The following is a 27147-nucleotide window of genomic DNA, read 5'->3' as shown; positions in this document are numbered from 1 at the left end:
ACATGTTGTGGGGTTGTTAACCAATGTCATAAAACAATATGTGTACTACTGTTTCATGAGAAACTATTTGTTCTGTAAACCTTCACCTGAAGTACAATAAAAAAAAAAATTTTATCAATTTTACTGTTCTTTAATAAATGTATCAAAAAAAAATCCCCTAAAACTCTAAATCATAAAATGAGAGTGACTCCTACCGGCAAGTATGTTTCACTTGTCGAAACATCCCCAGGAACACTTGTAGCAGCGAGACCTTGCTTCTTTTCTTCTCTGTCACCTAGCATAACAGCAATGGTTTCTGCGAGAGCTTCATTCACAAAACGGCTAATTGTGTCTGAATTCACAGGAACCCCTGCATCAACAAAAAGCTGGAGGGCACCACCGCTTGCTCCTTCCACTAAAAAATGAAACGATTTCTGTATAAAAGTGCAAGAAACATCCTCGCAATACAAATATTAACTCTTAAAATTTTAGAGATGGCAATATGTGAGGGTGGGGAGAGGAATAAAAACGAAAATACAAACATATCTAGTTATGAAAGAGACTAAAATGATAACTTACATAACAAACATCCTCTCTAAACAAACGAAAAGGGTGAGGAAAACATACAGATGCAAATTTTTACTTACATGGCCTCTTCCCTGCCACTACAGAATTAAGTGATATAAAAGGATTTGCATTACATTTAATGTCCTCATCTGAAACCAAACCAAACCCACTGCCGTCAAGTCGGTTCTGACTCATAGCGACCCTACAGGACAGAGTAGAACTGCCCCATAGGGTTTCCAAAGCTGTAATCTATGAAGGAGCAGACTGCCACCTCTTTTTCCCACAGAGTGGCTGGTAGGTTTGAATCGCCCACCTTTTGGTTAGCAGCCAAGAACTTAACCACCGCGGCACCAGGGCTCCTTCCTCACCTGAAAGCAATTCACAAATCCAAGAGTAGGGCAACAAGAAACCCTGTGACAGTTCTTGGTCAAAACATAATGACTATGGGAGGAATTCTAGCGAAATGGTAGATATTCCATAAATATGAAAGCAAATCTTCCTTCCTTCTAGTTTCAGACACATCAGTTACTAACGTTACAGGCTACCTCTCCTCAAACTCTTACAGCAGTTTAGGTAACTGCTATCAGAAGTTCTATAGATACATTAATTTTCCAAATAGGCTGTACTTCTCAATTACATGAACGTAAATAAAATTCAGTATAATTTTCTTAAGAGATTTCACTAGACTTAAAATGGCAATATTTCTAAAGCTCTGTGTGGAAAATGTCTGAAAATGATCCAAACAATCTGATGGATATGTGACCTCTCCGAAGAGTCTTCCTTAAGTAGTAGATCTATACAGCAATATCCAGATACCTTAAAAAGCAAGTACAAGTGTCTTGGAATAACTTATTGAGGGAGAAGTAATAGCAATTTACTCTGGAGTTACCACAGCAAAGCCTATAACAATCCCAAATTTATATTCAACAACATATGTCAATAAATCTCCTTTGTAATTTCTATATTCATTGTTTTGGCATAAAAATCTGAACAGCTCTGTGATAAAGCCCTATCCAGACATACACAAAACAAAGGCAAACATATATACTTTGGAAAATAATTAGGCAGATTCTTATAAAGTTAAACAACATATATTTACCATATGACCAAGAGAAATTAAAAGATGTGTCTACATAAAGATTTGTTTGGAAATGTCTTTAGCAGATTTATTCATAACAGTCAAAAACTAGAAAGAATATAAATGTCCATCAACTGGCAAATGAATAAACAAATTATGGCATAGCCATACAATGTAATATTACCACATGCAACAGCATGACTATCAAAAGCATTATGCTAAATAACAAGAAGACAGACACAAAAGACTACATACTGTATGAGTCCATCTATATGAAATTACAGAAAAGTGACAGAAAGATGGTAGGAACTGACTGCAAAGTGACATGGGGAAACTTTTTGGGATAATGGAAATGTTTTCCTATATTATGACTGTGTAACATATTGCTATGTGCATTTGTCAAAACTTATCAAACTGTACACTTAAAATTGGTGAATTCTATTGCAAGTAAATTATACCTCAAAAAAGACAGAGGAGGAGAAGCAGGAGAAAAGGGCAGCTCCATAAAGAAAGAGGCTCACTTATCCAGCTGGTGAATACTTAAACCCTTATTTGGTGTCAATCAAGCGCTAGATACTAAAGGAGAAATATCCTTAATCCTGAGTAATTCATAGTGTAGTGAGTGAGGCAGATATGTAAACCAACCATAATATAATCTGATAATTATTATAATAAAGATATATATAAAGTGCTAAGGGAAATAATAGAGAGGTTTGGGGGTAGGAGGAATGGAGGGTGGGGCAACAGTGTAAAAGATACATTGTAAGAGGGAAACGGGGAACCTCCACTGTGGAGAAGTCTTAGAAGTGATAATTGAAGGTAAGAGCTTATCTTTTGTCACCCAGGACTTACTCAATCTCTAAAATACATGAATCTACAAGGTTTTGTTTTTTAATAACAGAAAAAGTTAAAAAGATTCCATTTCACTTACCAATGTCAGAGGTCAATGGTTCACTTTCCTCGCTGACTGAAACACTGACATTAGGTGCGACCTGTTGCTGGATTGGGAAGCGCCCAGAGATAATTCTTGACATTATTTCTTGTTCTACCCTGGAGGACAAAAGTTAAGGATTCCTAAATTTGACTGAAATATATAAATGTTGGACATACTACGCTTAAAAATAATCTTTACCCATGGACACAAACGTTTACATGTGAAAGCAGTCACTCTGAAAATTCAATCTGGAAAGAAGGAAAACATAACATGTATCTGCCAATAAGACAAACTACACATATAGAATCTCCTTGTGGGAGATAGTTCCTGAAATCTAATTACAGTCTTTGAGATGATCTAACTAAAAGTTTAACAGAGCTCCTGAATTCAAAAATAAAGTCTGGGCCAGTGATTACCTGGTATCTCATGCACGTAAAATGTTTGATTCCCTATTCTGTGGGCACAGATACAAAACCATATAAGATCAAAGCTAGAAAAGAAGTCCAATACACTTATTTTCAAGGAAATAAATGTATAGGCTGTGATATCAGGTAGTTTTCCTCTTAAAAAAGGAAGAAAAAGTATTTCCAAGGTCATTTTCACAAAACATAAGATTTACACCTACTGCAATACGATTTCTTCTAATATATTTCTTTAGAACAGCTAATAAAAACCAAACCCGTTGCTGTCAAGTCAATTCAGACTCACAGTGACCCTATAAGGACAGAGTAGAACTGCCCCACAGGGTTTCCAAGGCTGAAATTTTTATGGAAGCAGACTGCCACATCTTTCTCCTGTGGTGCAGCTGGTGGGTTTGAACCACTGACCTTTTGGTTAGCAGCCGAGCACTTAACCATACACTTTTTTAAAAAAATTAGTATACAAGTAATAGATAGTCATTGCAGAAAAATCAGAAAATACATATAAGTTTTGAAAAAAATCTCATAATCCCAAATTCAGGGATAAACACAGTTAACAATTTGGTACCTATGCTTTTCAAACTTTTATCTATTCACATATATTTCTAAGTGTATTAATAACATCCTTCAGGTTTCTCATACGTAAAAATGGGGATAATAATAGCGCTCACAAGTTAATACATGTAATAAACCTAGAAAAAGTGCCTTGTTTGTAGTTAAGTGCTATATAACAAAGCACTTTTCGGTATTCTCTGGCCTAGTAGTAGAACCATACCTATTTCTTAGGATAAATTTCTGGCAGTGAATCTGTGGGTTAAAGAACAAGCGTATTTCCAAGGCCTTCACTATAGTCTCTTTTGCCATAGTAGACAGTGTAAGTACAAATATTCACAGACAGAAGCAATAGGTCCAAGAATTAGTTAAATCCTCAACATCACATCAAATAGTTTCCAGAGACCGTAGCAAAAGAAAAGTTTAATGAAGAAAAATGCAAGGGAGATTTTCAACTGAAATTTACTGCTTTCAGTTTAATACTATTTCCATTTATATTTGCTACTTCAATTCTGTTCACACCAACACCACTGTAAACTCACCATTGAATTAAGCTATTTTCCAATGTTTCTTTTCTCTCAATTACTTTATCCCAATTATCAGCAGTGGGTTGAAAAGCAGAAGCGACTGGTGGAAATGGAGGACCATTATATTTTGTAGAAACAGCTTTAACACTTCTATCAAATTCCAGAATAGGTTCAGAGTATTCTGGAATTTCATCGCATTTTTCTTCTTCCTGGTAATAATAAAAACAAACCTATTATTAATAATAGAAACAAATCTATTAAATTCCTGCATTTGTTTAACACTTCTTGAGTGCCAACTATACGCAGAGCACTTGGCCAGGTGAATTAATCAACATTTCTAATTAACCAACAGCCTCTCTAATGAGGTGGTATATCACATTGTTTGTAATATATACATCAGTCACGCAAATCACACTGAAGAGAAGAAACCTTTAATTACACAATTATTTTCTCTTTAAATACAATACTCTTTTTTAAGTCATGAAACAAGCTAGACAACTTGACTATCCCTAGGTAAACTATTAACATTTCCCTTGAGAAACTTATGAACTCCATTTTTATCATAAAAAGACTGATAATTCTAAATATCACTGCTTTCTCTTGCAGAATCTATAATTTACATTTAAAGATTCAGTTAGGTTCTTTTACACATTATTTGTACCACCATATCATGATAAAGAGTTGTTTCAAAAATTTTTAACCTTTTATTATGGAAAATGTCATACATATTTAAAACCAGAGAAAATAGTGCTCGTGCATTATTAATATCTGTTATATGTAAGTAACATGAATTCACTTTTACCTGCTGCCCAGCTCCAACAATTATGAACTCATGGCCAAGCTTGTTTCATCTACACCCCCACCCAATTTCCTCTTACTATATTATTTTGAAGCAAATTACATATATATAATTTCTCTATAAATATTTCAATGTGCGTCTCAAAAAAAGTTGTTGTTGCTAGGTGCCACTGAGTCGGTTCTAACTCATAGTGGCCCCAGGCACAACAGAAGAAAACACTGCCCAGTCCTGCAACATCCTCACAATCATTGATATGTTTGAACCCATAGTTGAAGCCACTGTGTCAATCCATCTCCTCGAGGGTCCTCCTCTTTTTCACTGACCTTCTAGTTTAACAATCATGATGTCCTTCTCAAGGGATGGTCTCTCCTGATAACATGTCCAAAGTACGTGAGACAAAGTCTAACTATACTTGCTTCTCAGGAGCATTATGGCTGTACTTCTTCCAAGACAGATTTGTTTGTTCTTCTGGCAGTCGACGGTATATTCAATATTCTTCACCAACACCATAATTCAAAGGCATCAATTCTTCTTCGGTCCTTCTTATTCATTGGCCAGCTTTCGTATGCATAGGAGGCGATTGAAAATATCATGGTTTGGGTCAAGAGCACTGTAGTCTTCAAAGTGACATCTTTGCTTTTGAACACTTTAAAGAGGTCTTTTACAGCAGATTTGCCCAATACAATACGTTGTCTGATTTCTTGACTGCTGCTTCCATGGGTGTTGATTGTGGATCCAAGTAAAATGAAATCCTTGACGACTTCATTATTTTCTCCGTTTATCATGATGTTGTTTACTGGTCCTGTTGTGAGGATTTTTGTTTTCTTTATGTTGCGGCGTAATCCATAATGAAGGCTATAGTCTTTGACCTGCATCAGTAAGTGCTTTAAGTCTTCTTCACTTTCAGCAGGCAAGGTTGGGTCATCTGCATACCGCAAGTCGTTAATCTGTCTTCCACCAATCCTGATGCCTCGCTGTTCTTCATACAGTCCAGCTTCTCAGATTATTTGTTCAGCATACAGATTGAATAAGCATCGTAAAAGGATACAACCCTGATGCACACCTTTCCTGATTATAAACCAAGCAGTATCCCCTTGTTGTGTTTGAACAACTGCCTCTTGGTCTATATACAGACTCCTCATGACTGCAATTTCAGTGTTCTGCAACTCCCATTCTTTGCACTGTTATCCATAATTTGTTATTATCTACACAGTTGAATGCCTTTGCATGGTCAATAAAATAAAAAGCATCTTTCTGGTATTCTCTGCTTTTAGCCACAATCCATCTGACATCAGCAATGCTATCTCTCATTCACAGTCTTCTGAATCTGGCTTGAAATTCTGGCAGTTCCCTGTTGATGTACTGCTGCAACCATTTTTGAAATATTCAGCAAAATTCTAATTGCATGTGATATTAATGATATTCAATAATTTCCACATTCTGTTGGATCACCTTTCTTTGGAATGGGCACAAATATGGATCTCTACCAGTCAGCTGGCCAGGTAGCTCTTGGCATAGACAAGTGAGCACTTCCAGCATTGCATCCATTTGTTGAAACATCTCAGTTGGTATTACATTAATTCCTGGAATCTTGTTTTTCACCAATGCCTTCAGTGCAGCTTGGACCTCTTCCTTCAGTACCATCGGTGCTTGATCTTGTGCTACCTCCTGAAATGGCTCAACAATGACCAATTCTCTTTGGTACAGTGATTGTGTGTATTCCTTCCATCTTCTTCTGATGCTTTGCCCATAGAATCCCTCAATATTGCAACTCAAGGCTTGAATTTTTTCTTCAGTTCTTTCAGCTTGAGAAATACCGAGCATGTTCTTCCCTTTTGGTTTTCTAACTCCAGGTCTTTGCATATTTCATCATAATACTTTGTCTTCTCTAGCCACCCTTTGAAAACTTCTGTTCAGCTCTTTTACTTTATCATATCTTCTATTCGCTTTAGCTACTCTACGTTCAAGAACAAGTTACAGTCTCTTCTGACATTCATTTTGGTCTTTGTTTTTCTTTCCTGTCTTTTTAATCACCTTTTGTTTTCTTCATGTGATGTTCTTGATGTCATTCCACAACCTGTCTGGTCTTTGGTCATCAGTGTTTAATGCATCAAATCTACTCTTGAGATGATCTCTAAATTCAGGTGGCATATACTCAAGGTCATACTTTGGCTCTCGTGGACTTGTTCTAATTTTCTTCTGCTTCAACTTGAACTTGCATACGAGCAATTGGTGGTCTGTTCCACAGTCAGCCCCTGGCCTTGTTCTAACTGATGATATTGAGCTTCTCCATCATCTCTTTCCACAGGTGTAGTTGATTTGGTTCCTGTGTATTCCATCCGTCAAGGTCCATGTGTACAGTTGTCACTTATGTTGTTGAAAAAAGGTATTTGCAATGAAAAAGTCATCAGAATTCCAAAATTCTTTCATGCGATCTCTACCTTCATTTCTATCACCAAGGCCATATTTTTCAACTACTGGTCTTTCTTCTTTGTTTCCAACTTCATATTCCAATCACCAGTAATTATCAATGCATCCTGATTGCATGTTTGATGAATTTCAGACTGCAGAAGTTTCTTTGATTTCTTCATCTTTGGCCTTAGTGGTTGGTACGTAAATTTGAAGAATCATATTAACTGGTCCTTCCTTATAGGCGTATATATATTATCCTATTACTGACAGTGTTGTACTTGAGGACTGAGCTTTAAGTGTCCTTTTTATCAATGAATGCGATGCCATTCCTCTTCAATTTGTCATTCCCTGCATGGTAGACTATATGACTGTCCAATTCAGAATGGCCAATACCAGTCCATTTCAGCTCACTAATGCCAGGATATCGATCTTTATGCATTCCAATTCATTTTTTATTTCCAATTTTCCTAGATTCATACTTCGTACATTCCATGTTCCAATTAATGGATGTTTGCAGCGGTTTCTCCTTTTTTTCAAGACACTTATGTGGAGCTCATACGAAAAGTCATACCTGTGGGCAAGTAACATTAATATATCGCATATCTTTTCATATTCTAAAATACAGTTTCATTTTATGATTAACAAAATTGGTCTTAGCTCTGAAAGGTCTGAACAAATGTCTTCTTTAAAGTCTGTTGTATGATCTTTTTTCCCATTCTTTATTTTTTAATTCCTCCTTTATTTTCCCTCCTTCTACTTTACTACTCCTACGATTTCTATAACTCTTTCTGCTACAACCCCTGCCCTTTCCTTGGTTTTGTGTGCCTCACAAATTTTTTCCTCAATGCAAAGGTTTCATGGCAGATCAACTAGTGACTTCTCCATTAGTCTTAAATCGAAAGAGATAAATAGAATGAAGAAAAGATAAATTGGAGTGAGAGACGCTAAAGGAAACAGAAGATGAAAGCAGGAAGCAGGCTAGACAAGATCCAGGTGGGAAAGAGCTAACAATCATTAAGTTTAATGGAACCAGACAGGTGATACAGATAAATACGGTACTATAGAATAACAACCTTATTACGGTTTTTAAAAATAAAAGTATATTTAACTCAAAAGTAAAAAAGAAGTTTCTCAGAGCACTTTAGCATAATATTTATAGTCAAAAGATATTCAACCACATGGAAAAATAATTTCTCATGGTTTCTAAACTTTGTTACCTGTATGACATCAATTATTTCTTCAAAGTTAGTTCCTGGAAACTTCACTTCTTCTTCATCCACCTTTGTAATTTCAGCAGTCTAAAAAAGCATTTTCAGAAAGTTTTTATTGTGCTTAATCCTTTTTTTTTTTTAATTTATACATAATTTTTCATATTTCCACCCATAATATAAGCTTGTAATTACATAGGATTACTTTCACATTATTTTAATATCATGTTCTGAATTGATTTAATTGGTAAATGAAATTTAACTTAATCCTCAAGCCATTAGGTCACCATTTCATAGCTATAAAAAAATTACACATCAGTTTTTCTGTCAAGAAATCTATCAACCATGCAACTTAAGTCAATTGGTCAGCAGGTTGATATGACTGATTTCTCTCCTAGAGTTAAGATAAAGTCTTTATATTTGTGTATGTGTATATGTACACATACACAAACTCACAAAAAGACAGATATAAAATCAAATAATTTAGAAAAAGAAAATGATTATTTGTACTCATATACTTTTCAATAAACTGGTGAAAAATATTACTGATAAAAAATTAAATTAGGCACAAATGCTATTTAGGGTTTGTGCCTAATTTATTATATATTATATTTTTATTATATCTGATTATGAGAGACTGCTGTTCTCTCTCTCCTTAAAATTGTATCCTTCAATGACCAAAACTGCTTACAATAGATGAAACTTGGGAAAAGTTACCAGTGTTATTTTGCTGTGTAGTAAAGTCATAACTTCATAATTCATCAGCAAATAAATACCAAGAACATATGCATATTTTTCCATCATGTCAATAGTATAATCACAAAGTAACATGCCCAAAACATGAACTTCAATCATCACTATAAAAGACACATTCAGTAAAACATTATCATTTGATTCCCATTTAAATCAAGATTATTCTCCAAAGAGATAGAAAAGAAATTCTTTTCACATATGAGAGTTTCACATCTCAAGTTATCAAAAAGTTACACTGAGGATTACCACTTTCTGAATGTTTATAAATGTTTAAGAATCTGAAACAAACTTTCTTTTTCAAGCTTATAAGCATTTCTAGATTCATTTTAAATTTTTCCTCAAACCTAAATTATTATTAATAGACTATGATTATGATGCAAGGCTTCACATGGGATTGTTATTGTTAGGTGTCACTGAGTCAGCTCTGACTCATATTGACCTGATGTATAACAGAATGAAATATTGCCTGGTCCTGCACCATCCTCATAATCGTTGCTATGTTTGAGCCTGTTGTTGCAGCCACTGTGTCAATACATCTTATTGAGAGTCTCCTTATTTTTTCTGACCCTCTACTTTACAAGGCATGATGTCTTTCTCCAGCAATTGGTCCCTCCTGATGACATATCCAAAGTAAGTGAGACAAAGTCTCACCATCTTCACTTCTAAGGAGCATTCTGGCTGTACTTCCTGTAAGACAGATTTGTTCGTTCCTCTGGCGGTCCATGGTATATTCAATATTCTTTGCCAACATCACAATTTGAATCTATCAATTCTTCTTTGGACTTCTTTTCATTGTCCAGCTCTTAGACGCATATGAGGCGACCGAAAATATCATGGCTTCGGTCAGGCACACCTGAGTTATCAAAGTGACATCTCTGCTTTTTAACACTTCAAAGAGGTCTTTTATAGCAGATATACCCAATGCAATGTGTCAGTTGATTTCTTGCCTGCTGCTTTCATAAGCATTGATTGTGGATCCAAGAAGAATGAAATCCTTGACAATTTCAATTTCTTCACCATCTATCATGATGTTTGTTGTTTATTGGTCTAATTGTAAGGATTTTCATTTTCTTTATGTTCAGGTGTACATGGAATAACATTAGTTTAAAATCTGTAGTCAGACATTCCTAAAAACAATATGATACAATTCTGAAAAATACCTGTATCCAGGTTTTCAAAGGAGGAGAAGATGCTTCTCTGGGACTAGGAAGAGATGGACTGACATTAACACTACCATTTGAAACGCTGTCAATATCTACGCTGGGTAATACCTAAAACAGAACGGAACATCACTTTGCTCATGATTTTGACTCAAAAATCTATATTTGTCAATCTGTATACTGATAACAAAACATGCCCATTAATTCTTTATTGTGAAGCCAATACTAAAAGTTTTAAATTATAAAAACATATTTTACAAAATTTGGAAAATAAAGGGGAAACACACAACATCCTTTATATTTGTGCAGAGCTGAAATCTAAAATAATTTTCTTTCCTGGTTTTTCATTGTTATTAGGTCATAAGCACCTTATCATGCTGCCATATATAGACTTGATAATTATATTTTTAAATGATTGTATAATATTTCAATAAATATATATGTCTTAATCATTTTTCTATTATTAAATATGTAGGATATTCCTAATTTTTCCACTATCATAAATATTACTATTAAAAATTTCTTTATATATACAGTTTTTTCCAAATTTTAAATTATTTCATTATTCTAGAGCTCAAATATTAGATAACTTCTTGAGTCATAAGGTATGAATATTTAAGACTCTTGGTAATTACTGCCAAAGTGCAATATTTTATGTGCTCTATTTACATCATCAAATGCATAATCGATTATAAGTTTTAGCCAAAGCTTACCAAAATTAGGTAATATAATTTTTTCAGTGTTAACAGTTTAAAAATGTAGGTGCATTATTGTGATTTTAATTGGCGTTATCTTAACCAGTAGCAAGATCTAAATTACTCAATTTGCTTCCTTATAAATTATATTTCTTCTTCTGTACATTCTTATACATGTCCTTTGAATATTTCTGGATTTGCAGCTATATAGTTTCTTTTTTTATGGAGATCTTTATATTTAAAAATTAATCTTTTACTAGTACATTCCTTTCATATGTTTTCCCAGTATACTGTCTCTCTTTTAGAATTTTTTACGTATTTAAGTTTTAGATTTTTATAGATTCAAATATATTTTTCTACCATATCTAAGTTTTCTTCTCTCATATCGAAGCTTAGCTTCAGCTTTTGAAAAAATTCCATCCAATTATCTCCTAATTCTTCTATGTTCTTTTATTTTATACTTTAGCCTATTGCATATTTGGAAGACATTTGCTGTATGGTAGGTTACAGTCTAAAACTAATCTTTTTTCCACACTGCTAACCAATTATTACATTTATTTACAATTTTATTTATAATAATCTTTCCATTTCTCACCAATTTATGAAGTCTTCATCACATATTACATTCTTTTTAAGTAACAGAGGCTATTTCTAAAATATTCTGTTATACTGTACCAGTGACAATACTCTAACTTTCTATACCCTTTATTCTTTCACATATCAAAATTTTTCTAAATTTCAAGTTCAAAAAAAAAATCCCATTTTTTTTTTTAATTAGAAATTAATCCAAATTATACATTTACTTGGGAAGAGTTGCCAACTTGAATATTTAGTCTTCACATACAGAAGTAAGTTTTTTCTCTCCATTCATTCAACATGTTTGAGTAAAGTTTGAAATATTAATTATATGTCACACACATTAACTCTTTTTTAATATTAATTATAACACACTGTTAAATTGTTCCCTTTGGATTATCATCCAGTCACCTGGAAATGAATTACTGGCTGAAAGAGGTATCTCAAATCATGCAGAACAAGGATAGAGACATCAATCATATCAATATCACAGTTTTAAAGAATGAAGGAACAGAAAGCATAGTTTTCAAGAAGCAATGTAACAGATTTTAAGTACTAACATTAAACCAAAGAACTGTCCTGAAAATTTTCTGCTCATGAGCCCTGACATACCTGTACAGTAAGGTGAGGAGGATCCTTCTTTTCTGACTTCATCTCTACAACTGCTATGTTAGGTTTCTTTATGCCAGTTTCTGGTTTTCGAGATGATGGAGGAATAGAAGTAGTCACAGTTACAGGATGTGGCTTGCTTATAATTACTCCAGCAGGTGGCATGGTATCACTATTACTCTGGGTTTGTCCTAAAGAAGTTTGAGGAAGAAAATGAGTCAACTATTTCAAATATAAATAGGAAGATTTAATACACTTCCTGGATCTTTGTGGCTAAATTCTCATATGAAAGTACTATCTGACAATCACCTTTCCCTCTATCATCACCACTTTCAACATACCGTGTTATCCTTTAGCAGCTGACTAACATTTATTAGGCACTTATATATACTTCATATAAGCTATCTAAACCTCAAAAGAAGCCTATGACGTCTGGGGTCTTAAAAGCCTGTGAGCTGCCATCTAAGATACTCCACTGGTCTCATCCCTTCCCGAGCAAGGGAGAATGAAGAGAACAGGATACAAGGAAAAGATTAGTCCGAAGGACTAATGGACCACAACTACCAAGGCCTCCACCAGACTGAGTCCAGTACAGCTAGATGGTGCCCGGCTACCACCACTGACTGCTCTGACTGGGATCACAGCAGAGGGTTCTGGACAGAGCTGGAAAAGGATGTAGAACAGAATTCTAACTCACAAAAAAAAAGACCAGATTTACTGGCCTAAAGGAGACTGGAGAAACCCCGAGAGTATGGCCCCCAGACACCTTTTTAGCTCAGTGGTGAAGTCACTTCCGAGGTTCACCGTTCAGCCGGGGAGTGGACAGCCCCATAAAACCAAATGGGACTAATGAGGCACAGCAGTCCAGGGACAAGGGCTAGAAGGCAGAAGGCGACAGGAGGGAACCCACGGTTGAGTAAGGATACTGTTGATGTGTTGTGAGGTTGTTAACCATTGTCATAGGGCAATATGTGTACTAACTGTTTTATGAGAAACTATTTTCTTCTGTAAACCTTCATCTAAAGTGAGAATAGCAGCACAATTGGAAGAGTGTAGTTGATGTCACTGAACTGTGCATGTAGAAATTTTTGAAATGGTGTACCTTTGGCTATGTATATTTTCACCAAAAAAGAAAAAGGTCGAGAAGGGAGAGGGTTGACATGTCGTGGGGTTGTTAAGCAATGTCATAAAACAATATGTGTAAATAAATATATAAATAAATAAGAAGCCTATGAGGTACTAATAGTATCCACATTTTAATCAGCATAGGTTTAGAGACGTAATTTACCCAAAGTCCTAACAGTTTGTAAGTGCAGAGCCAGGACTAAAGTATATTGCATTATTTTGTATTATTTTTATTCCCAAATCACAGCAGAGCAACAATGAAATAAATTTCTATACAGAAACAATAAAATCAGCAACAAAATACTAGTGCTTGACTACCAATAGCATGTAGGCAATTTACTCGACAACTATCATAGCTGTTAAAAACTTGTTAGCATTCACTTCAAAAGTTTCATTTGTTTCCTAAATTTCAAAGTAAAGAGGGGCAGTACAGTGTACTCGTTAAAACCACAGACTCTAAAGCCAGACTGCCTGGTTTGAATCCTGCTCAACTCTAGCTACTTGGCCTTTGATGCTTAACCTCTTTCTGCCTCAGTTTCTTCATCTATAAAATTAGTATAATACCACCAACGTTATAAGGTAGATTAAGTAAGTTAATATATGTAAAAGTGCTTACTACTCTATCTGGCACCCAGTACGGACTTTATAAGTGTTAGCCATTATAGTACTAGAAGGCACTTTTGAACAGTATTAGCTAGCAAGATGATATGCCATTAACATATAAAACCAAAAATTAAAAATTATCTCTTATGTTAAAAAAAAACTCATATTTAAATCAACCATCAAAATTAAGGAAGAAAAAGTAACAATACCGAAAGACAAAAATAGCTAACTGGATTTGAAGAGTTGGTGTGAGGGCAAAAATGATTTGTTCTATTTTAAACATGAGGAGAAACCTTAAATAAGTAAAGAGAATACACAACCACATAACTTTTTGGTTATCACATCATAATTCAAAAGTACATAAAAGGTGCTTTAAGGTACTTTCCCTAATACGTAATAGTATTAACAAGTCAATTGAAATTATTGAATTATTATGAATGCCCATGACATGTCAATTTTTTTTAATTTCATTCCACCCGCAGCAAAATACCAATACTAAAAGAATGCTTTCTGTAAGACTGTAGCAAAAACCCATCATTTCAGAAATTGCTATTACACAGAGTAAGTTACAGAGGTCCTTCCCCACAAATAAAAACAACACATACAGAAGAAGGTAGGTGACTATTGTTTCAGTACCATTTTGTAAGTTCTGCTACTACTACTAAAAACAAAATACATTTATATATTCTAATTTAAATTTTATTCCAATATATTTTGTTGATTCTTACCTAAAAGAATCGCCATAGGAATGAGATGACCTTCTAGTGTACCTGAATGAGTAGGCATTTCTCTGCTTGGGCTAAACAAATATTGCTGCTGATCAACATGAGGTAGAGTAGTAAGGGAATGCCGTATTTTAGAATCCACCTTCGCAGGTTTTGTTGTATAAAAGTCAGTTTGTGTTCTTATTGACTTTACTTTAGTGCCTATAATAATTATCAATGGCAGCGGTTAAAAATATTGTATGAACTTCTACTATCCAACCATCTAGAAATATAGCAATTCGTTCTTCACAGAAAAATCTCATTCCATGTATTAAGGTTACAGTCCCCAAAACAGAAGTAATGTATAGGTCAGGGGTTGGCAAACTTTTTCTTTAAAAAAAAAAAAGAAAAAAAAAGCTCAGGCATATGGACCAAATGTTTTCACTTGCAACTACTCAATTTTACCATTGTGGTATGACAACAGACATAGACAATACATAAACAAATGTGCATGACTGTTCCAATAAAACTTTATTTACAAAAGAGGCAGCTAGCCTGTGGAGCATAGTTTGCCAACCTCTAAACAGATGTATATTTTGTACTGCTACTATGATAGAATAAATACAATGACTTGAGAAAAAAGTTGAATAAAGATTCTGAAGAATATTCAGGCAGTATTTCTGAATTCATTAATTTTTTTTCCATACATGCAAAAAAGTTAATGATCAGTTTTCAAATCTGATTTTTTTTCATTCTTTCATTACACTTTTACCCATGACATAATTCGGAATAACCAGCCTTTATCCTTTGAATTCATATACAAATAATCTAACTATCCTTTCAAAACCTTGCAGAAGTTAACATCATTTAACATTTTTATTCCTATAAAGTAGATCTATCTAGAAATTACATCCTGATTCTTAAAAAATAGGAAATTTTTTGACTGTCTCTTTGAAGAAGTAGATAAATTTCCATGGAACCTGAGAAAAGTAAAGAAAGAAGTAAAAGCGCAAAGGAAAAGGGACTAAAATACGTTGTACATGATTTCCTAACTACTATATTTTTATTTTTAACATGTAGGTGATTTTATGAATCTAGAATGTTAAATATAGGTTCATTTTGCTTACAATTCTAAGAAGAAAAATTAACTGTTTTAGTACATGTCTATATTTATTCATCCTGTTCTCTGGTACTCACTTATTCTATGGAATGAATATATTTATTGTTTATTTAAAATACATTTGTTCAGTGGTTAATATGTGCTAGGCATTGTTCCAGACACAGGGAAAACAGTAGTGAATAAACCAACTACCCTCATGGAGCTTACAGTCTAGTAAGGAAAACAATCAAACAAAAATACAACGTCACATAGTGAAAAGTGCTATGAAGAACATAAGGCAACACAAGGAAATCAAGAGGGAAAGGAGATAATTCTTTGGACAGAATGATCAGGGTAGATCTCTCTGAAGAGCTAACACCTAAGAGCAGAGATCCAAATAGGAATAGGCCATGCAAGTGTCTGGGGGAAGAGCACTCCAGGTAGCAAATATACCAGGTACCAAGGCCCTAGGATGAGCATGTGTCCACAGGCTCTCACTCAGTTCTACAAAAGAGTTATTGGATAATGGTTTTGTTTTGTTTTTATTTTTTTTGAGGGGGGGGGGCGTGGAGGGAGGAGGATTTGAATGAATTTTAAAACCTCAAGTTATTTTTTGCAAAGGCTTTCAAAACCCCAAATATATGTTGATAGCAAAGTCACAATAAACAAGAGAAAATATTAGGGTAAGTATCATCCGTAAGCTAGATGCTTTACTGAACTAACATCAGTAGGATTTCTGGATAACCTGGCATCCTATGTGATCATCTAACTTTAGGAAGGAAAGGGGACTAAAGCAATTGCCAGGGCTCCAACTTCCAAAAAGGAAGACTCAATACTTAAACAATGTTATATTTAGATATGTCAGTTATATCAAGATATAGCCAGTGAAATGGTAGATATAAGTCAAAACATGCAGTGATAAATAAAGATTTTCTTATTTGTACACAAATGTAACAAAAAAGTTTTCACCTTTGCCACCTAAGGCTCTTTGAAAACAAACAAATAAAACTGCACAAGTACCCATAAGCACTTTCATGGTAAAATACAACCTACGGCTGACACTTCTATTCATAAGAACATGATGAACCAAGGTCTTCAAGGAAACGTCTGTTTCTCTAGCTTATAATTTAGATTGTTTTCTGTTGTTGCTAGCTGCTGTCAAGTCAGCTCCAACTCATGATGACTCCATGTACATCAGAACAAAATGTTGTCCAGTCCTGCAATATCTTCATGATCATAGTATGCTCCAGTCCATTACTGCAGCCAGTGTGTATTTTGAATGCCTTACAACCTAGGGGACTCATTTTTCAGCACTATATTGAATATTCTGTTGTGATCCATAGGGTTTTCATTGGCCAATTTCCAAAAGTAGATTGCCAGGCCTTTCATCTTAGTCTGTCTTAGTCTGGAAGCCCTGCTGAAACACATCCACTATGGGTGACCCTGCTGGTATTGAAATACTGGCGGCATAGTTTCCAGTATCATAGCAGCACGCAAGCCACCTCAGTATGACAAACTGACAGATGGGTGGTGGTTAGATTATTTAGGACTTATCATTTCATAAATAAAATTTTTACAATTCTTTATCTGAAGATATCATCTAATCCTATTCTACTTACTCCTACCTTATGCCCTGATCTTTAAGTTCTAGTCTTCCCACCTTTCACAGAAGGAATTATTTTTCCATCCCTAAGCATTATATAATCTGAACTGTATTTTATTATAAATAAAAAAACGAAATAAAAGTGAAACTTCACATATTAAACTGATATCATAAAAAATGAGGTTTACTACAAAAAAAAGAGGTTCCTTACCTTTAACTCGTTCTATTACTTTTGGTCTCTGTGGTTTGGATTTAGGAGAAGGAGAATTAAATCTGAGATATGGTCCTTTTTTAAGAGTGCTGCGATGGCCCTGATAAACTGGTTTTCCATAAATTTGTAACATATAATTCTCATCTTGTTTCACTGTGGTTGCTTTCAAAAGTCCCTATGTATACAGTCAAAGTTACTCAACTCACCAAGAAAATAGACATCTAACATGCATTTGCTTCATTTTCCTAATGCCTCCTTTTTTTAGCTTATGTACTGTAATGAGAATGATCAGGTGAGAAAAGTCCTGTGTTTTAAGGGACCCTTAAATTCTGGATATAGTTCTCAAACATGCATTTAAAAATCATGAAAATTAAATATAAAAGTCATTCATCCAAGAAACATTAAGGTTCTTAAATTACTAAGTATATTTTCAGTAGCAAATGTAATGTTTAAAGACACCTTACATATTTAAAGCATTCGAGTACAATAAAAATAACAATAAATCAAGTCTTTAAATGACTTCCTACATTCCTGATCCTATCTTTTATCATAATCTAAATGCCTCAGAAAAAGACAGCATTTATTGAGCATTTACTAAGTGCTAAGCACTGAATTAGATGCTTTACTAATCTTCCTAAAAATTCATATTTAGTATTAATAAATTTACAGCCTAGTTAAAGCAGCTAAAAAGATTCCCTCCATAGCACTTAGTACTGTGCCTCACACTCATTAAGCACAAAACATACATCTGTTGAATTGAAAACTAAACGAACAAAAAATATATATATAACACATATATACACACAAAGATGAACTACAATTTTGAGTACTCTTAACTAGATAATTTAATTTTTGTACAAGGTGCTCTCTAGATATACCTGTTGTAACTAAAATTCTATGAATCTCAGCTTTGAGATTTCAGAAGGAAGGAACTAAGTATTTTTTGTGCGGAGTCTTCTACATTATTGATATCCATAATCCTAAATATCAATATTATAAAGATAGTTTACATGCATATAGTCCTTCATATTTCTAAAATATTTTCACATTCACTTGATCATTTATATCCAAATGGAAATGATCGATTATAATGTATCTATATCATAAAATCAGATTAGACTCTTACTTCTTTTCTCTCTTTCTGTAAGCTTGAAGCAGGCATGTTCCTCATAGGTGGATTTCTAAAATGCTCCTCTATTTGTTTTTGAGACGTCTTGCTTGGAATTATGGCATTATTTACAGTTTTGTCTTGCATATTGGTTTTAATATCTTTACTCATATTTTGTGCTTTCTTGGTCCTTTGATTCTTGGGGTTGAATCTCTTTTGTTCATAATCTTTTCTTGCCAGCTCATCCTTAACATAAGCAAAATCAAAATAACTGGGACTTAAAATATATCCAAGCAGCAATGCTTTTGTATCAAAATATATTAGAATTTGTTTTCTACTGTAACAAAAACATAGTATAGCAGTTACCTTTATAAATAAAGCATACTGGCTTGCATATGAATAAACATGTTATGGAAGGCTAAACAAAAAACTAAAAAGACTGGTATCTTATGAAGCAGTACCATATTTCTGCACAAATAACATGCACCTTCTACGTTTGTTTGCCAACTACACACTCCCCTCACAAGGTATTTTCATAAGTGTGCTATATTAATTTCTTTTTTTTCTAGCAGCATGTAAAAAAAAAAACTGTCATAGCAGTGCTTATGAAAATACCTCGTTGGGGGAGGGCGTGGTTGGCAAACAAACATAGAAGGTACACATCACTTGCATAAAAGTACAGGAAATGAGGTACAGGGGTGGGAGGGCAACTTTTCATTAAAAACCTTTTTATACTTTTTGTTGCTTGAAGCATAAGAATGTAGCAACCATTCAAAAAATTAAATTAAAACATTGCTTCCAGAAAAGCAAACAACTCTGTAATAAAATTCTGAAAAAATATTTATAAATTAAAATTAATTGAAGGTTTAAACAAATGTATTTTGCATGAGATTCACAGTAACAGACTGATATACACTGTTAGTTGGCTGTAGGGCCAGAAGTCTCTGACTCCTACTTCACCTTTTTTTTCTGCTGCATCATACAGTAGCTAATATAAATTCTTTGTAACTGCATTAGAGATATATATTCTTAAATCACAATGTTTGAAAAATATATTTCAGTGTTTACTACTATGGAAACTAAACTGACACTTTATCTTGCTACCATGTGAGTAAACACGTAAGCCCCATTTCAGTCAGGAAAAAAACACTTTGCACTCCAAGATAAACAGAAATAACAGGGTTACCCTGTCTGGTCTGCTCCCCCATATATAAAAAAGTTTAAAAATATCCTTTAAATTACTGATCCTCTAATAAGAATAGTTTTCCCACACTTTTGCAATGCTGATGTCTGAAGATATATCATGACCTTTGTGGACACAATAATCATGTGAGACAGTAGATGTTTTTCCATCTGGAATTGACTTCTGTAAACTTAGTAACCTTGGGAATCTTGTGGATGTTTTTCCCCTTAAATACTTACATTGTGTTTACTTTGGGAAGTCAATGGTTCTAAATCTGCTGTCTTGAAACACCTTTGCAAGTACATTTCTTTTCTTTTCTAAATGCTCTTGCTTAATTTTCTCTCAATCATTCATATTTTAGTTATATTCCACCAATTTTCCAGATAGTCATAATATAATCTGATATAGCACTTATTGAATAAAATTAAATTATCATAAGTAAATATAAAGAGTTATAAGTAGACTTACATATAAGCAATATTTTTAGTATAATGTGATATTTATAAATTGGAATCAATGATATCTTCTGAGAAGTCACTTAATTCTCAGTTTATTTCTAGATATACCTGAATTTCTGCAGAAATAGTTTTAATCCATTCATCTACTGTTTTTCTGATCCGAATCTTCTCTGACATCTCTCTGCAAAGGAGAAAAAAGGATTTTCTTAAATTAGCACTTACAGTCCTGAGAACAGGACCTTGATCAGACTTAACTCTTAACTAGTTTTGAATCTACTTTGTAGTCCAATATCCTTCATCCGAAAAGGAAAAACTAATGTTATTAGTTTTCATCCAATGTCTGAAGGATAAATGTTTGAAAAATACATGTGGATCCCAGAAGATATGTATCAAAGAGAGAAAAAAATAAAAGGAAAATTTCCATCAGTAATTCCATATATATGACCAAATTCCAACATTATAATAAGATTCACATGTTCAAAGGCAATAAAGAAACTTTTCTTAGCATTAAAACATATTAAGCAAAATGAAGTGCTTAGGAAAAAAAAATTAAGACGCTTATAGAACTGGCACTATGAGTTGGAATCGGCTCAACAGCAATGGATTTTGTTTCGTTTGGGTTATAGAACTGGCAGCTTCATAAAATGACCTTGCAATGGTAACATTCTATCTTACCTGCTGGTTGATAGAGCGTTGATAAATGAATACATGGCATCTCCGTCCTTTGCACGAATAATAGCTTCCAGGTTTTCTTCAAGTACTTTTTTATTGTTTTGTACTCCTCTCAAAATCTTCTCTGCATCTTTCAATACAGATCTTGTTGTTTTAGTTGTCTGAAGTTTAGCTGAATTCTGATCAGCAAGCCTTGACATAATCAAAGACTCTTTTGACTTAAAAAAAAAAAAAAAAGGTAAAAATGTTACTATAAAAACTCATATTGACTGTCATAATCCAAATAAAAGCTATTACTATTGTTGGGGCCATACACTATACCAATATATCCTAAGACCTAGATTTATCAAACTGAAGAGTCACAAAAGAATACTTGGTAATTAAGATTTTTTTCCATTTAGAAGTACTAACGTGAGTGTTGGAGCTCCAGTGGTGTAGTAGTTAAGAGCTCGGCTGCTAACCAAAAGGTCAACAGTTTGAATCCACCAGCCACTCCTTGGAAACCCTATGGGGTAGTTCTACTCTGTCCTATAGGGTCACTATGAGTCGGAATCGGATCAACGGCAATGGGTTTAATGTGAATGTTAAATGAAGTAGGGCTGGGAAATCCCTAGCAGTGGTAGGCAGTCCAATGACTGTTAAGAGCTTTTGCCAGTGAACAAAGCTAAAACAAAACAGGAGCAAGGTGGCTGTTGGTAGGTATGGCAGACATTGCGGGCTCGATGAATGAGAGCCATTCGCTGCCCGCTTTCCTCCTTCCTTCTTCTACAAAAGAAGATGGAAAGCTAGAGATGGCCATGTGACTCAGTCTTGGCTTCTGAAAAGCTTTTTAAAGGGGACAGACATGGCTGGCATCTCTTTTTAAGCACTTTGTCCTTCATCTTTACCCTAACTTTCTGTCTTCATAACTTTTTTATTCCTTCTAATTTTTATCAATTTTAACATCCTGTTCCTACTTTACCTGAAGCATGCCATTTGTTTCATTCTTCTTTTGGCCAAAATCAGGAAGAACATCATCAGATTTCTGGATAGTCACTTTAGTTGTTCCTAGCTCTTCATAGGAGGGAAATGTTTGAGAAGGTAGAGTGCCAATGCTATAGAAGATTAAAAAAGAAAAGTTTCCAAAATTTCATAAATTCATCAAACATGTGATTATATATATCTTTGACACATTCTCAGTTATGTATTACTAAATGGTATTCTATTAAAATTGTACAATGGAATTAATCACTTATGTGATCAAACATATGAAACACAGAAAATCACGATACAAAATTACCAAACAGGTTTAGGCACAGCAGGAAAAGGGGAGAAAAAGCCTCTGTTTTCAAAAAGCTAACATTCAGGAATACCACCAGAATGGTGATGTAAGAACCTCTGAAAATCTACTCTTCCATAAAAGGAACAAGAACACTTACAAAAATTGTTAAAATCAACTTGTTCGGAACTCTGGGAATTAAACAAAGACTTCCAACAATCCAACCAAAAAAAAAAGCTGAGTCTTGGTAAAAACAATATGCTTTACGGCATTTTTAATTTGACCCACTCCCATCCACGCTTCCTCAGCTCTGTAGTAAACTTGACAACCAATAGCCTCACAACCGTGTTAGCTATGAAAGCCGACAGCCTCACAGCCACTAAAGGGCTCAGAAAAGGTTTGTAGCTCCCCCAAAAGCTCCATTCACAGGGCTTGTCTTTATCTGACCTGACTCTGAGCTAGCTCAGTGAGAAACCCTATTCCCAGGACATTCGTTGAAAAGCATCAGTGAGAATCATTTAACATCTCAGCTGCCTAAGGTAGCAATACCAGTTGAGACAAACAAGAGGCTGGTCTAAAAACTTTAAAAACCTGGGGAATGAGATGTCCAGAGGGGCTTTGAAAAGTTCCAGTATATTCCTTGGGATCTAGAAGGTCATGTGCCTGGCAGTGTAGTGTACGTGCTCAAGAAAGGCCCAAAAAGGCCCTAATCTCTCACATCTGTCAAACTTTGAGGCTCTATACAAGTAGGAAATGATGGCTAAGGCAGACTTATAAACTTGTAGAATGCTCAAAACATGCCCTTACACACACACACAAACAGATACACACCCTTTCTTTTGGCAAAGATAGGAAGACTTATTGGTTCAAGGTTAAGGAAATCTCTTTCCAATCATTACCTGGCTAAGCTAACAAAACAGACTTCAGTGAGTGCATACAAGAATATATACTTTACAGAATTAGTCCAGGAAAGTTATTAAACAAACCGCAACAAAAACAAACCCCGGCGAGAAAGAGATTTGATTTCCAGAGGTACCACACTATATTATTTTAAACGTCCAGTTTTAAACAAAAAATTATGAGACACACAAAGAAATAGGAAAGCATGTATGGCCCATACACAGGAAACAGTACAGTCAATAGAAATTGTCCTTGAGGAATTCTAATCCACATATTGGACTTACTAAACAAAGACCATAATTCAAATATTACTAAAGGAAGTCATGTTCAAAAAAATTAAAGGAGAGTATAGGAATAAAATCTCACCAAATAGAAAATACCAATGAAGAGACAGAAATTATAAAAAAAATCAAGAAGAAATTCTGGAGTGAAAAACATAATAATTAAAATGTAAAGTCCATTACAGTGGCTCGATAGCATATTTGAGCTGAAATATGAAAGAATCAGCAAATTTGAAAATAGATTGAGAGTATTCAGTCTGAGGAACAGAAAGAAAAAGAATAAAGAAAAATGAACAGAGCCTCAAGAGATCTGTGGGACACCATCAAGAATACCAACATACAGCATAGTCCCAGAAGGAGAGGAGAGAGGGAAAGGTCATCTGCATTATTTGAGACTTTAAGGAAATAAGTACTAAAAATTTCCCAAATGAGAATTAATCTACTCATCCAAGAATCTCAACAAACTCCAAATAGGATAAACTAAAGAGATCCATACTTAGACACATTACAGTCAAACTGTCAAAAGCCTAAGACAAAGGGAGAATTTTGAAGGCAGAAGGAGAAAAATGCCTCATCACATACAGTATCCTCAATAAGACTAACAGCTGACTTCTCATCAGAAACCATGGAGTTCAGAAACCAGCGAGATGACATACTCAAAGTGCTGAAATAAATAAAAAAAGTCAACCAAAGAATTCTATATCCAGAAAAATTATCCTTCAAAAATGAAGGAGAAATTAAGATATTCCCAAATAAACAAACAAACACCAAACCCACTGCTATCAAGTCAATTTCATCTCATAGCAACCCTATACAATAGGGCAGAACTGCCCCATAGGATTTCCAAGGCTATAATCTTTATGGAAGCAGACTGCCACATTTTTCTCCTGTGCAGTTGCTGGTGGGTTTGAACCACCAACCTTTTGGTTAGCAGTTGAGTGCTTTAACCACTGCACCACCAGAGCTCCTTAATGTATTCCCAGGTAAACAAAAACAGAGAATTCATTGCCAGGAGACCTACCCTCAAGAAAAACTAAAGGCAGTTCTTCAGGCTGGAATAAAAGAACACTTTTATTAACTAAAATCCAAATGAACAAATAAAAAAAGAGTACTGGTAATAGTAAGGATATAAGTAAATATAAAAGACAATATAAATTTTTGTTTGTCATTCTTTTCTTTTCCTATCTGATTTCAAAGATAACTGCACAAAACAAAAATTATAAAACTTTTATAGATGGGATTATCATGTATAAGGATATAATTTATATGATAATTATAGTACAAAGAAAGAGCGAGAAAACAGCTATAATGGAACAAAGTTTCTGAATACTATTGAAATTAAATTGGTGTTAATCTGAACTAGATTGTATTAAATTAAGATATTAATTGTAACCCCCAGGCAACCATTAAGAAAATAACTCAAAAAAAAAAAAAAAAAAACCATGGTAAACAACAAGGATATTAAAATGGTATATTAGAAAAAAATGGCAATAATGGTGGAATAGTAGAATAAAAGAGACATAAGACATGTAGAAAACATATAGCAACATGGCTGACATAAATTCTATCTTATCAGTAATTACAGCACATTGAAATGGAATAAAATTATATAATGTCTTCGTATGAATTTACCCAAAATGCCACTCTAAATTTTTATTACTATAGCTTCCGTGATATTCAAGATACTGGCATAGGTTGATCTGATTTTTTAAAACTTTTTATTATATAAAATTTCAAACATACACAAAAGCAGAATAGTATAATAAACCTCCAGGTACCCAATTTTTTTAACTTCAATACACCTATTCCTTACTTATCAACATGGTTAGGTTCCAAAGACTAGGTTGTTATGTGAAAACTGACATCATGAGAAAATGGATTTTTTTTCCCTGTTTTCAGACCACCCGTCTGTTGGTTTGTTTTTTTTTTTTTTTTAGAAAATATTGTATAAATAATAACAGCTAAGATTTACTGATGTGTTTATCACTGTGATGAGTCCAGTTATGGATTATTCCTCTGCGGAGAAGGAGGATTAGAGGAGACAAAGCTGGGTAAAGCCAGGCTGTGTGACTGGAAGGCCCACAGCTTAACCACTTCACCTTCTTCCTGTGCTGGGTCAGAGCTTCCCTCGTGCAGCCACCTCCAGGGCTTCACTCTCACCCCTGCAAGCCCTATGTAAACCATCCTGGAGTCTGCTCTGCCCTCCAAGCCTGGTGAGTCATCAAGGCTAGGGGCTTCCTATGAGGGCGCTGGGAGCCTGGCTGACACCTGGCCCCACCAAGGTGGAGGCTTTAGGCCCAGTTAGGCTTACTTTGGGATGTTGTTAAACTCGCATGCATTTCTTCCAAACACCCTCTCCAACGTCTCTTATTTTCCTCCCCACCCCACAGCAATTTTGAGCTGCAGAGCCTCAGGCCACATAGGAGCTGGGAACCCAGAACAGGCACCCGCTGGCTCAGTGCTGCCTGTGCATCTGCCCAGAGGCCATGGCCACAGAGGAGGTCAGCCCCACGTGGCAGCTGGACACAGCGCCCTGCTAGCAGGAGAGAGCGGAGTGTGTGGAGCAGCATGGCCCAGCTTCCCAGAGGCTGCCCAGAAACCCTCCTAGAGGGTGGGGACGCTCCTCAGCTGTTGTTGCCGTGCTCGCCGCCTTGTTCATGCACCAAATACTCCGATAGTAGATTTTTTACTATTGTCATAAATGCGAAATGTTGGATAATGAGATAGTCGGTAAGTGAGTAGTAGTAATCATTAACTCACGGCCATCCTCGTTTCATCTATACCCCTATTCTTCTTCCCCCTACCTTGTGCTGGATTATTTTTTTAGGCAAATTTCAGATATAATTTCGTTATAAATTAATAACCTGCATTTTGAGAAAACGAGATATATTAATTTCATAAATATAGAAAAAGTTGAAGATATATCAGCAGCAGGAAAATTAACTAAACCTAACGTAATTGAAAAAAGCAAAGATATACTTTACTAAAATCCCTAAAGAAATTTTAGAAATATGAGCAAAGCTCTTTTGAATCTAATTTTCACTCCAATCTCTTGATTTTACCTGTCTTTCCTCTCAGGATTCCATCCTATGTTTGACACAGTTAGTAAGGCTTTATCTGAAGATTCATTTTTTCTTGTCAGAGTATCATGGGTATTCAAAATTTGTTCCAATAGTCTTACATTTCCTACAGCAGAAGAAATATAGTATCATTTTTCAAGTGCTCATTTATTTTTCTTTTATATCTCACATATACTGTATTTTTACGCAAATAATGCGTGCCTTTTGCTTTTGCTAACCACGGCCTCCCTCCATGAGGTATTTTCATAAGCATGCTAACTTTTTTTTTTTTTAAGTTTCAAGATTTATTTTAGTGATTCCTCTTTTCTTTCTTTCTTTTTTTTTTTGGATGCCCAGCAATCAAATTATGACTTTATTTTTGTGAACTTAGGCAAGTTACTCAAACTCACAAAGCCTCAATTTCTCTAACTGTAATAATACACTTTTTTTTTAAACACATGCAACAATTTTTACATGTACAGTTCATTGACAAAACTTACACACTTCATGTTGCATCATCATTCTCACTATTTCTGCCCATATAGCTTCACCGCAGTTAATTTAGACTCTCTGCCCTTGTCTTTTTTATTTTATTGTACTTTAGATGAAGGTTTA

The 27147-nt window shown here is 34.6% G+C and overlaps 1 protein-coding gene across 9 annotated transcripts in view; it reads right to left on the bottom strand.

Annotated features, from left to right (window-relative positions):
- The window catches only part of KIAA0586 (KIAA0586 ortholog), a 127045-nt gene that overhangs the window by 80920 nt on the left and 18978 nt on the right, over positions 1 to 27147 (bottom strand). For 8 of the 9 annotated variants that reach the window (XM_023726241.1, XM_023726240.1, XM_023726239.1 and 5 more), the window contains 13 exons: positions 26536 to 26659; positions 21996 to 22128; positions 21038 to 21252; positions 20471 to 20543; positions 18740 to 18967; positions 17614 to 17788; positions 14725 to 14922; positions 12272 to 12459; positions 10389 to 10499; positions 8485 to 8565; positions 4072 to 4265; positions 2556 to 2674; positions 195 to 394 (listed from right to left, as the gene is read on the bottom strand). In XM_023726241.1, coding sequence (XP_023582009.1) covers positions 195 to 394; positions 2556 to 2674; positions 4072 to 4265; positions 8485 to 8565; positions 10389 to 10499; positions 12272 to 12459; positions 14725 to 14922; positions 17614 to 17788; positions 18740 to 18967; positions 20471 to 20543; positions 21038 to 21252; positions 21996 to 22128; positions 26536 to 26659 — 2039 coding nt within the window. The remainder of the gene's footprint in view (positions 1 to 194; positions 395 to 2555; positions 2675 to 4071; positions 4266 to 8484; positions 8566 to 10388; positions 10500 to 12271; positions 12460 to 14724; positions 14923 to 17613; positions 17789 to 18739; positions 18968 to 20470; positions 20544 to 21037; positions 21253 to 21995; positions 22129 to 26535; positions 26660 to 27147) is intronic. The other variant, XM_023726242.1, reaches the window with a different exon arrangement.

The sequence above is a fragment of the Trichechus manatus genome, unplaced genomic scaffold (genome assembly GCF_000243295.1).
Source record: "Trichechus manatus latirostris isolate Lorelei unplaced genomic scaffold, TriManLat1.0 scaffold00010, whole genome shotgun sequence".
NCBI classification, from domain to species: domain Eukaryota; kingdom Metazoa; phylum Chordata; class Mammalia; order Sirenia; family Trichechidae; genus Trichechus; species Trichechus manatus.
Note: the sequence above shows the minus strand (reverse complement) of the source record. Positions and strands in the feature narration are given on the sequence as shown.